This window comes from Acromyrmex echinatior, chromosome 1 (genome assembly GCF_024713525.1).
Source record: "Acromyrmex echinatior isolate Ae372 chromosome 1, ASM2471352v2, whole genome shotgun sequence".
NCBI lineage: Eukaryota > Metazoa > Arthropoda > Insecta > Hymenoptera > Formicidae > Acromyrmex > Acromyrmex echinatior.
The window spans coordinates 14,390,033-14,403,840 of record NC_141852.1 but is presented as its reverse complement, the minus strand read 5'-3'; the positions used below and the strand labels follow the sequence as shown (position 1 = coordinate 14,403,840).

The following is a 13,808-nucleotide window of genomic DNA, read 5'->3' as shown; positions in this document are numbered from 1 at the left end:
AAGCGAGTAGAGGTCCGGCAAACAAATGTGAGAGTGTGCAAAAACAAATAATGGCAATCGAATGTATCCGTTGCAGACAATATCAAAGTGAAAGGTGGCAAAAGAGTCGTTGAAGATTCACCGGTTTCATGACGTTCGATCACCATCGAACCACGGGACAACATCGGCGAAAAAAATGTCGAGAAAAACGTTGTGACTAACGCATAAGTGTTCTCTCTTAAAAAAAAAAAAAATATACGCAACACTGAGGGAAACACACGTACATATACGTCTTTCCAGGATTTTCACGTATTCGTGATATGAATGCGAGCGATCGCTGTTCGCAGTTTTAGAAGCTATAATTCAAGCTTTAAAATATCGTGAATCATCGCGGGAACACACGTAACGCTGACGTTTTTCAAGACTTCGAAACTTGCAGGTTTTTGAACGAAGGCTAAAAAACAGGCGAAAAGGGAAAAAAAGGAAAAATAAAAAACGTATCTCCGGAGAATCAGATGCCCACGTCATGTAGGATTGCTGCGCGAGCAGTTTCACATTGACCTTTACTTCCGGGGAAGAAAAACGCAAGAGATTCCTTAGTTCGCATTAGCATGCTAATGAACGGTAATCGCGTAACGTTCTTCGTCTCTTATCGGACAGGCAACGTTACGAGCGGTTAAAGGATAGGGGGTGATTTATTTTCATGTAATCCTCCGGTCCGGTGTGTACGGTCCAGAATGGACCGACACGAAAAAACCACGTGTTACAACCCCCGAATATTAGGACGCTCATTTCTGGCACCATAAATCCGTATATTTCGTCAGAATATATATGATGCGTACAGCCGGTGACGCAACCGGAAACGCATATTATTTGATAAGCGAAATCTCGACGTCAATGACATAATGAACTAATCGATTATTTAAAAAAAACGATTTTTATTTTAAATAGATGTGATCTTAATTCTTTATTACATAAATTGTTCCATTGAACGTAAATTCTATTGCTAAATTTTAGTATGTGGAAATTTTTGGGATTGCTGATTGGGATTACAAATTTGAAATCAAAATTTAAAAAGTCAAAATAATGGGTTTAATATGGCGGTCAAGTGGAAAAAACTTCGACTTATATTTATATGTAAAATTTTATATGTTAGAATATTAAAAATATATAAAGAATATTAAGAATATAAAGAATGAAGAATATTAAGAATTTATATTTCACTAATATCAGAAATTAATATTCATCATGTCTTGATAATAATTTTGATCATCATTTCGGATCTACCGTTTAAAATTTGCCAATTATGAATGCAGATTTGAAATCTTATACGTCGCTGCTGTCGATCCTTAAGATTAAAAATAACTGATTAATCGTTTGAAATAATCGATTATTAATTCATTATATCCATCATTAATAAATGTTTATTATTTTCTTAGTTGCGGAGCAAATATCGATTTGCATCATAGAATGGGAAAATGTTTACGACAATCAAATTAGAGAATATGCACTAGGCATCGGGAATACACATATAGGACACTTTATTAAAACGCTGATAATTACAATATAACTTTAATTAAATTATTCGACAATTACAATTATAATTGTAATTAACTATTTCCGATGACGACGGCTATTTCTGCGAATGCTCAGTCCTAGAACAGTGTAAACAGACCACAATATTGATCGATCGGAATGATCGGATGGTTCTCTGGGCTAAACAATTTGCTAATTACTGTAACAATCGTCCGATTGTAATTTCCTACGGTCGAATCCAGTCCGTCGCCACATTATGTCTGTTCTATAATAAGATGTCTGTTCTATAATAAGTCATAAGAAATTCACCAATCATAATCGATTATTTTTCTCATATTCGGTTATGATTTTTCACATATTCGGATAATTTCTTATGGCTTGCAATGCTATTGTGGAATAGGTATTGGAGAGCCGCGATGATCGAGATCGTGACGACGGCAAGATGCCACTTAGGGCGATTCTCCTCGGCGACAGCATTTCTTTCCAAGCTTCTATTTCCCATTTCCTTAGAGGCGTAGCACTTTCCCTTCTGACTTTTGTCGGAAACGGAGTTACTCCGGTGATTTCCACCGAGGAAAAGTAACAAATATCTGCCTATCTGCCGAGTTTCCGCGCTGCGAAAATATACCTTGGCATGGCACTTAGCTCGTTTTATCGCAATACATAAGTACAAACATAAAGATATCGCGCGTGCAATTAGTACTTCGAGTGATTTATACAGCGTTGATTTTCTGTACGAGGTAATAACTGCAATTGCGCGTTACGAAGTCCAAATTATACGAAGAAAAACGATAGAAATTGATTTTAAATATTTAATATACACATTTTGTATACACATTTTTTCTCAGACTTTTGTATGTTTTATTTGATAATTTTATTTTTAATATATTTTATATTTATAATACAAGCCGGAAGAATGAGTGATTACTTCTGACAGAATAAGTTAAAATTATATAAATTATATAACAATATAATTTACAGACAATAAATTTTCCGAGAAAATCAAATTTGAAAATTAAAACATAGAAGATATTTTGTTTTCCTTTAAGTTGGCGTAATAATCTTTAAAGATCTTCGAATTTAGCTCAAATCAAAATATGAAATGTTTATCAAAATATAAAACATTTAACGTTTAAAGAAATAATATTATAGTTTAACACAAAATATTGTGATGTTACAATTGATAACATATTTTATGTAAATAAAATGTTTTTAAGTAAATTATTTAAGTAAGAAGAGGATCAATATATGATCAAGGCTAAATCTTGCCTAATAACATTTATATGTAATTTATATGTATTCTATAAATACATCTTTTAGTAATACAATTGCGCGCTGCTTACTGTCGGACTCGCAATTATAAACTGAAGTTAAAATAATGAGATATCATAAATTGATCATCAATTTAATAACGACGCTGATAAGCATCTTAAAACATTTAAAAGAATTTATTGCGAAAAATACTATTATTTATTAAATCCTTTTTAGCATTTTAAGAAGCTTCATTAGTTGAAGATGAAATTCGAGAGAAAGATGTATTTAGAATTTATATATCATTCCTTTATTTTAAAAGTGACATATACCTCAGAAAACTTTCGTGTCATTACTATCATGTAATGTTGAGACCCTACCGTGTCTCCAGATGAATAAATTAGATATAAAGATTACGCTATTAATTATCAAGGATAAATTAAATTAACTTTACAATCCATCAAACATTTATTGTTCTATAAGATTAAAAAAAAAATTATGATATCTTCTACAAGAGTAACACATTTTGTGTCGTGTTTGTAACTCAAATGGAGAATGCAATGTAAAATGAAAATAAATGTAAAATGAAAAATTGTAAAAAAAATGTAATATAAATTATTGAATCATGTATCAAATATTAAAAATTTAATAACAATAAATTAAAACTGCTATATGAATATATTATTTTAATAATATTAAATAAGTAAGGAAAGTAAGGCTAATACGATTAAGACTAAATCTTGATGCCTAATAACATTTATATCGTTTCCTCATTTTAAAAATTATTGCAATTAAAAAAGTTTAATTTTTCAATAAAGGGAAAACTGCTTTTTAATTTAACAAAAAATTATTGACTACTCAAAAAATATCGGCAAAAAAAATATTTTCAGAAACATAATTAAATATAATTGTTATTTTCATTTCGCAGTCCTTAAAAAACTACTATTTTTTAATTGTGATAATTTTAATATTCTATAAAATTATGACAAATTCGAACTAATTCATCAAAAGTAATATAACTCGAAGTATCAACAGTTTATATTTGCCTTAATTAGTTAAAATAATCTTAAATAAGCGAACATTTAGAGTTTGATGATTGAAGTTTGAAGAAGAAATTATTATATTTTATTTTGAATTTAGTCACTTTAGCTGATTAAGTAGATATAAACTGCTAGTGATACTTACAATACTTTTGATGAATTATTTCAGAATTGTTATAATTTTATGGGATGTCCAAATTGTCACAACTGAAAAAGTAGATTTTTAAGATTTGTGAAACAAAAATTTAAATTATACTTAATTACGTTTCTAAGAATATATTCTTTTTATCGATACTATTTGAGTAATCAATAATTTTCTGTTAAATCGAAAAAAAGTTTTCCCTTCTTTAAAAAACTAATTTTTTTTAGTTGCAGTAATTTTTAAAATGAGGGAACGATATAAATATTATTAAGCACCAAGATCTGGTGCTTAATAATTTAATCGTATTGAGCCTTTCCTTACTTAATGTGTTTATATAGCGGTTTAAATTAATTTATTATTATTAAATTTTTAATTTTTTTGTACATGATTCAATAATTTACATTACATTTTTTATTTTTTATTTTACATTTTATTCATATCTAATTGTCATGTTAAAACAGCGTGCAATAAATTTGTGCATACTTCTAAATATAAAAAAGAAGAGATGAGAATTTTCGAATTTTTAAAGTTAATTAAAAAAAAATAAAATTTTGAATAAAAAATTTTTATATAATCTCGATTTGTTTTTTCAATCTTTCTTTTCTTTTTTTTTTCTTTTTATATTATGATTGGTGATCCTGTATACATTTGAATATCAAAGTACAAAAAAACAAATCAGATTTTATACAATCGCAACTTATGAAAAGTACACGCGAAATCAATTTTATCGGAATACATGAAAAGCAGCAGTTTGATATTCAAAGGTAAGCCTCTTTGATGCGGAATTCGAATTCGTGGGCGGACAAAAGACATGCCATTCGACAGACATCGGACGGAGGAGATTGCGAACGGAGTTTGGCAATGTATTTCTAAGCCCGCCACTGTAGTTGCAATAACTACTCATTAGTGTAACCAAATTGAATCAAGCTGAATGAAACAAGCCGATGCTCGCGCGAGTGAGTCAGTAGTAACAATATTGTTTGCATTGACAGACGTCTGTGTATTGTTAAATGTCAAACTGCTCTTTCGTAATCCTCTACGATCGCGAGCATAACGAGGCGGAAGCAAAAATCCTTTTCTTGAAGTATGACATTTTCCACGATGCTTCACTCGTTATCTCAATAGAATGTCATTGGACAAAATATTGTTATATTAGGTAGCAATATAATTGATTGTATTGCTATTGGACGCAAATGTTTCTCAGAGAACAATTCCTTGATTCAGCATCAATTCCGATTCCGTTTCGGGAAAGATCTGGGTAATTCGATTTTGCGTCTGCTCGCTTCGATCCCGATTTACAAATTGTGCTAGTCGAATTGACCGCTGTGTGCAATAAATAATAAGGTAGAATAATTGTTTCCTTGTCAGCTACTTTGTCTCTGTTTCGCTTCGGTTTCCTTCCCTGGGAAAATTAATGTTCATCAAAACGTTTCTACTTACTAATTAGCGAAAACAAAAGCGAAATGTCTTTGTAAACGAGAGAGCGCGAGCTTCGAAGAGGGATAACTTTTCTGAGAAAAAAAAATATTTACTTTTGCTTCCCTGGGAGTCATTATTCGATCGCGGGAGAAATCCAGTGACGGAGCGAGAGAACAAACTTCGTCGGTTTTTCTCATCGCGTTTAGCGATTTTTTTTATTATATATCTTAAAGAAATCATCAATCAAAATTACTGACGATGCGACCAAAGTTTTGTGCCATTTGTCATTTCCGATTTTTTTTATATACATCTTTATTCAAAGCGCATACAAAGAAATTATTGTAATTATCATAATTTAATTATAATTTATAGTCATTTTCTGTGTCAACTATATATTTTTTTTTATAGAACTAGAATTAATAACTAAATGTAATTATAAGTAGCATTATAGCATATATATGTATATAATAATTGGAGCTCCTAACCATAATTATTTTATTCAGTTTTATATATAGTATGCACACATACACATACACACATACACACACACATACATGAAATAATCACAAATATCAAGACTTTTCTCTCAGTGCAGAGATTTGCTTCGCCATGGATTTAATTTTTCTGTTTATTTGTTATGTACAGGTGTTCGACAAACATAATCGTGGGTATATCACTGCGTCGGATCTTAGGGCGGTGCTGCAGTGTCTGGGAGAGGATCTTTCTGAGGAAGAGAGTAAGTCTTAAATAGTTAACGCATTCTTTAATAGTCCATTACGATGAATGTGACGTAATTACGCGGATATAACATGCGTTGGCGTTCTCTCTGTCTTTTTCCCTTATTCCCTCTCTCTCTCTCTCTCTCTCTCTCTCTCTCACACCCTCTTTCAAATACTTTCGATAAGAGAAACTTTAACCATAAAAGCTAAAGTAGGCCATTTCCATCTAAATTGGCATACCTAAGGCCAATTGATTCTCGGGAAGCGTAACTTCATCGCAGAGCTCGGCATTATACGGATAAATTTCTATTTAACGTGGAAAATTTTATTTTTAACTGTCTTTTCACGCAATAAACGTGAACAGAATTTTATTTGTTAATCACGTGTTGTTAATTGATTTTGTAGATCGTAATTGCACAAATAAACTGTAAATGCAGTTTCAAAAATTTTATAGAAACATATATTAATTATTTTAATATCTACTATATTTCGAGATAATATCATTAATATCTATTATTTCGAAATAAACGAGTTTACTAGCTAATTAAGTAGTACTTTATAAAATTAAAATTGATAGCTGATTCGAGCTTATTGTTGAAAATTAATCAGATTTACCTAATTAGGCTAAATGATGCTCTGTATATACTATTTCCGTAAAAATATTTTAAATATTTTTCTAACTGAAATATATCGCATTGCTTTATGCAGTTTATTTCAGATAGAGAAATTTATTTGTGTACACTTTTTTTTTATATAAAGAATATTAAGGTTTTTTTCTTGCTTGAAATATATCACATTATTTTTAAGAAAGGAGAAAATATCTTCCATATTATGAGTATCGTATTTTTTGTTCTGAATTATTATTTGCGCATGCCTGCCCTTTGTTATTCCACTTAAATTGCTTAATTCCACGTTGTTGACACATACTCATCACAAATCTAGACCATGCGTCTTTAGCCGTGCCATCCCACGATTCTATTTCTCACCGCGAAAACGTCAGCACATCGCCCGCATTCGTGCCAATCGAGTGTTTGCGCAAATAAAGCAAACAACAGCTGAATTATCCGTGCTATCATAAACGCCATGTCTAGACATTCCTGTCATCAATATTGATTATTCCATAGTTATTACTTTAAGATTGACCGATCTTGTTAAAAATGTACAACTATTAAGTTAAGCATCAATTAACGAATAATAAATTGATGATTTCCATAAATTGCAAAGAGATTCATCATATTTTCCAAAATCAATGGCAAATCTATAGAATTAATTAAAGCCGAATTTATTTTAACTTAAGACTTAAGTAGCAAGGATCATCAATATAATGTCTCTGTCAATATAATATGTTTTAAATTAAAATTAAAATCACAAAAGACGTCAAGAAGGAGCCCTCTCAAATTATGACGTGATACAGAAAAATAAATTGTATCTTAGCTTGTATTATATATTGTATAAGATGATGTAGGTATGTTTCTCGTCATGACACACGTAATCTTACACAATACGTAATATAAGTTAAGATACAATTTATTTTTCTATGGAATAAATATTGTTAATTAATATTTGTCTTACTTAAGCAATAAGCACTTGCAACCTCCGTAGAATAATTTATTGGCGATAAATTGTTTAAACATTGGCATGCATTGGAGATATACTATGTCAATATTGCGCCAATAAATTGCAAGTAAATAAGTATACTTATTTATTTGCAATTTATTGATTATTTTATTTAATAAAGATAGTAATTGATAACGTTATCCATTATTTATTCATTAAATATGAATTAAAAATGATAATTAAATGATGATAATTTTGTACATCATCATGAATGTTACAACTGACATAAAATGACGAAAAATAACCTTAAATAATCATTATAATGATGGCATTTTACTACTTGGAGAATAATCACCTGAAATAATTTTTATACCTTAGCAGCAAAGAAATGAAGTTCCATACCTGTTATTTTATTTCTCTTAACATTTCTTAGAAATCAAATAAATCTGTATAATGCTCTCAAATTTCTAATGAAATTGTAGAACAGTCAGTAATATACAATAGTAGTTAATAATATTAACTTTGAATTGGAGTATTGATCGTTTATGCAACAAAAAATTAGATAACTATTTCGGAGTTAATTGAGGACAAATTTGCTTTAACAGAGTTTGTGTTATTGCAAACAACACGATTCTCTGAAATGGCATTGGCAAATTTGTGTTTATTAACGCAATTTACCATCAAATCCGTTGCAAATCATAACATGTATCTCAGACGCCAGGTATTAATCGCGATGCTACAGTCGCGCTGACCGCTTCGCAGATTTGCGGATCGCAATAATGTACAGTATCTCATGTTTGTCACGTTGCTTCCCGAGCGGCTCGAACGTCAATGCTTTGCATTCGACATTTGAAGAATGACATTTCAATCGGTCGGATACGTGCGGGTGCCTGCAAGCACGCCAATGTTAGTAAACGGATAAACTAGTGACACACAGAATAATAAATAGATAAAAAAGTAAGCAGTAAGCAAATCGACATTTTTTTATTTGTTTACTGTTTACATTACACTATTAATTTTAACTTAAACTTCTAGCATCATCCCGAAATTTTCGATTATAATTTACACTCTGGGCTGTTGAGAGAAACAGCATATATTTTTTATGATTTGATTTGAAACAATTCTTGTACACTTATGAAACTTTAATAAGTTTTTATTATAATAAAAACTATATTTTATTTATTTTTACTTATTGAAATCTGAATAAGAATTTTGAAAAAAAATGATAAAAGGCATGAATGGTGCTGCAAAATTAAAAACAGTAAAAATATTAAAATTTTTCTACGAAAAAAATTAATTTTAACATTTTTGCATGTATTAAAAAGTCCACTACGTCTTTAAATTAAAATTAACATTTTATTTTTAACAGTGTATTATCTTACGTTCACTCTTTATTATGATTGGCTGATTCGTTTACTGCAGAGCTGTCCGGTGTTTTTTTGGCTTGAAATCGAAATGTGTCGGTGTACTCACATCTATTACCATTCCTATTCCATTGCTGTTTTGTCGTAGTGTACGACTCTTGATTTTAGGGACGACACTAGTTTGAAATTGTTAAAAGTTTTGGACCTGTGTCTTTCACTATGTTTAAAAGTATTCTGTTATTCATATTTTAATAGTTAAATATATTATGAATAATAGTATCTTATAATATTAGTAACAGAATACTTTTAAACATAGTGAAAGACACAGGTCAATAACTTTTAACGACTTTAGCCTAATGTCGTCCATGAGATCGAGCATTACGCGCTGTGACAAAATAGTAATGAAGTGAGAAGTAGGAATGTAAGGCGTGAATACTAACACATTTCCATTTCAAGCCAAAAAATGCCGACCTTAGACAGCTCTGATTTACTGCTTATGTATGTCTTATTGCTTTACGTCTTCCTGTGCCATTAGCAGTCTTTTGTTCTCCTGTATGTCCTGGGTTTTAAAATACAATCAGACTACCACGGCTGCTCCAGGAAATGCGAGTAAAAAGAATTTCGCGTTATACGTTTGTTTTCTCTTGTAAAGACTCTTTTGGGTTTGCAATCTTAATTATCGCGCTGCGTTTGAATTTTTTTCATAATAATAGGCGCGGAAAAACGCGTTTAAAGAAGCATTTAGAGAAATAATTGGTTTCAAGAAGGGAAATACGATTGCTAGTGCACGATGTAATTGCATTCAGTTAATTACGCTCTAATAAAAGGAAGAGCAGAGGACATGGAAAAACGTGATCAATGAGGCTAGTAATTCAGATATGATCGTTATCGCGTTGAAAAAGTCTTGATGTTATTGGTAAGTTGAAACGCTAGTTCTTGCGCATCCGCCAAGCGTTAATTCGTTGCTAGATACGAAGCAAGAAGTAATTTCAGAGAGAGAGAGAGAGAGAGAGAGAGAGTCAACGAAACGTATACATCGAGAAACTCAGCTTACTTCGATTGATTTGATAATTTCGCACAAACGGATGATCGACACAGGTTTCTTGATTGGCCACAATCAGTTTAGACTAAATCGCGCAATGTTCAAGATGTACAATTGTCTCACAATTGGCGATATTAACAGTATGATCGTTGCTATAATATTGTGAATTTTTGTCATGAATAACTTAAATGATGTCAAAATCTATTCCAATCGAACTGTGTTTCTTTGTACAGAGTCAATAACTATTTTATTTTAATCTATCATAAAACCTGAGGAGTAACTTGAAGAAATAACACTGATTTATAAAGTTTCAGTTTCTCAACAACTGAATAACGAATCTTATGTACTGGATTGGAACATAAGTTCGTAGCGCTTCATTTGTATTATATTTATATGTTTTTTTTAAATGACAATATATATATGTATATATATATATATCGTTCAATAGTTCAAAATTTCAGCTTTAAGAATCTGTTTTTTTAATTGCGGCATGATGATTTTTAACGGAATTATGAGCAATCAAAGTCAAAATGCTTCTTTTATTTAATCTGATATAACTCAATAACAAAATTTTAGAAACATTTTTTAAAAATTATTTTATAGGGAAAACTTTAAACTTTCGTTGGAAAGTCAAAAATTTGTACATGTTTTTTTTTAAGCATGTGAAAGAAAACGAGAAAAAAATTACCCATTTTGTCCAGCTCGTAATTTTATATATATGTAAAAATTTTTAAACATAAAAACTTAAAAGATATAGTAACCTTTTGGAAGAATATATTTTAAGCTTTAAAATGATTTTTTTTTTAAATGAATTTTTTAGTAAAATGTCGAAAATTTGGAATGTCACCAGAGTTCACCCAAAATTATATTAGGTGGGCAACTAAGTTCTCGCTGTTATTTTGATGAAAATGCCATCAAAATAACAGCGAGAACTTAGTTGCGCATCTAATAAATATTTGTATAATTTGGATAAAATATTAAAACTACGTATATGTATCTTAATAAAATACATACGAAACATAGTAAATCCACTCGATATATTTTTATCAAAAGCTGCATCTTCACCAAACGAAAACAAGATAAAGTTATGTTTCCTTTTCGAGGTTAAAATTGTATGCAAATTTGTGTATGTAAATACCTTTCCAGAATGGCCATTGATCTATTATTTTTGTGCCCATTGCAATCGTAATTTTTTGAACTAATATAATCTCATTTTTTTGAGAAGTCTGTAGCAATATTTGTGTGCAGTTAGTCAAAGAAACGTTTCCAATTTTTTTATCTGTTACTAAGTTATATGTTAAAAGTTACAGTTATATGTTTAAAGTTAGTTTCTTCTACGTTTTTTCTGTCTCATTTCGTTAATCTACCCTAGAATTTTGCACACGTCAAGTTCAGTAAATCAATTTCATTATATAAAGAAATTAGACATTTCTATGGTAACTCGATTTACTAAAGAATCACCTTAAAATTCTTTTTTCAATTTAAATTTCGTTCATTTTCAATAAAGTTACAGTTATTTAAATTTTAAAGTTCGTAGCGTAACGAACTTTTCTTATAATGCAATATTTTTAACTGCTGAAAAAGAATGTAAGATTAAAAAAATTCTATCACCCTAAAGTTTGAGAAATCAAGAAATTATCTTTATTTTTGGAAAAACTACAAAATTTAAATTATGTGTAACTTTTTTCTTTTACTTTACGGTGAAATACACAAAAATCCTTTGGTGTTGAGAAACAGAAATATTGTAAATCAGTGTAATTGCTTGATACTAAATATATTGCTAATAAATTTTATTATTTTAATATATAACTTAAAATTATAACATAAACATAAATTGTATATAAATAATAAAAGAAATTTCAAATCATAATTTATTTTTAGATATATTGTAAAAAAATTAAAATTTTTTTATAATTATATTAGGTGTTGGAATTAATTCGTAGCGTTTTACAAGTGATGGGAAGTACTTTCATTAATGTATTTTTTAATGCTCATGTGAAATAAATAACATTCTTTCATTAAAAAACGCTACGAATTAATTCCAACACCTAATACTATATCTTATATGAATTTACGTTATTACATAAGAAATTCAAAACAAAGTTACTAAAAAAATGAAGGATGATGATCTTCTTTTAAAAAAATATATATTTTTAGTTAAGAAGATTTACAAAAAACTGAAAAAATACCTCTTGTTAGAAAACAAAAATATTGATCAAAATTTGTTGTTCGAATCGATTATTTATTAGATTGAAATGAAATATCAGCAATTGAGAAAACTAAATATTTGTTAAGGTGTTTGATGTTAATTTTGGATTTAAAAAGAAATAAAAAATTCTAAAAGCTATTATGTTATCTATTAGATAATGGCACGCGTAGAATAGGGAATCGACGATTCCTAATAGGAAATTAAATTTTCTTATTAGCGAAAATTTTAATTTAAAAAATTTCAAGAAAGCATCCGAAGAGAAAGTCTTTGAATGCCAGCGTGGTATCGTAACGGATCGTTATGCCCTCTTCATTCCTTTTCGTAGCAATAAATTCTACGTGAAATAATGCGGGTATATTGGTAATATCTTTCTCAGCATCGGCGCTCGTGATACGAATTAATCCCATTGCTCAACGCAGCAAAGATATATTAACTGAATTACTGCAAGAATATAGACGCATTTTCTCTGTACAAATAACCGTGATAGGAATATGTTACTCATCGAATTCGACGTGCATTTTAATTTCACATGAAATATATCCCTTTATTTTTCCTAAATGCCTAATCGCGGTCAACAATAACGAATAAAATAGAAAGTATATGAGAGAATTCAGTTCGTTAAATATTATAGAATAAATGCCTTCAAATCTGTATACCTACAATATTTCCTTTTACAACGAATTATTTAGTAAAATCATTTAATAGATAAATCCAAAAAGAAAAAGAACATTGCTTTTGTATATTCAAAATAATTATTATATTTTAATGTCAAAGTCTAGCTCGGCTCACAATTCATTATTTTTATTTGAAAAAAGAAACAATTTAATTGTAAATAGAAAAGTGAATTGTAAACCACTCTTTGTCTTTTTGCTTTCAGTCGAAGATATGATTAAGGAAGTGGATGTGGATGGAGACGGTCGAATTGATTTCTACGGTAAGATTTCTTGTATTGCCATCGCGCGATTTTCGTACAAAAAAAACACAAGAATAAGAGCAGATGGTGAAAAAGAGATTTTAAATTCTATTCGCGTACAATCCATTCTTGAAATGATCGATGGAGTCATATCTAAAATAAAAGGAGAATTTAACTTTTTACAGAAAAGTAAGAATTGTTCGAGAAATAATGGAGGAAACGAAATACAACTATTCTTCTCTTTTCTTTGCAATATTATCTAACAATTAAAATGTCTTTATAGAAGAGTAGGAATTATTTAAGAGATTACAGAAAAAACGGCAGGACAACTATTTTTTTCTATTTTTTATCTAATGTTATGTAACAATTAAAATCTCTTTTGTTAGATAAATGTGACTGATCGACTTTACATGTTCTTTTTTAAGAAATATTTAAGGATGTATGTTTTACAACTTAAAACGTTATAAAAATATAATATAGATTGTTCTATTATATAAGTATTACCTCTAATTGTAAGTATTTGTATAAAATTTAAGTATAATTCTTTTACTGGTTTAAAAGTTATTTAATTTTTTATACAGAAGCGTTTCGAGTTATCATGATCAGATCCATTGTTAGAGTGTCAATGTTTCACATT

At 29.4% G+C, this 13,808-nt stretch overlaps 1 protein-coding gene across 4 annotated transcripts in view; it reads left to right on the top strand.

Moving 5' to 3' along the window:
- The window catches only part of LOC105146935 (uncharacterized), a 104,396-nt gene that overhangs the window by 87,489 nt on the left and 3,099 nt on the right, over positions 1–13,808 (top strand). For all 4 annotated transcript variants that reach the window (XM_011057586.2, XM_087408608.1, XM_011057585.2 and 1 more), the window contains exons 5-6: positions 6,013–6,103; positions 13,136–13,192. In XM_011057586.2, coding sequence (XP_011055888.1) covers positions 6,013–6,103; positions 13,136–13,192 — 148 coding nt within the window. The remainder of the gene's footprint in view (positions 1–6,012; positions 6,104–13,135; positions 13,193–13,808) is intronic.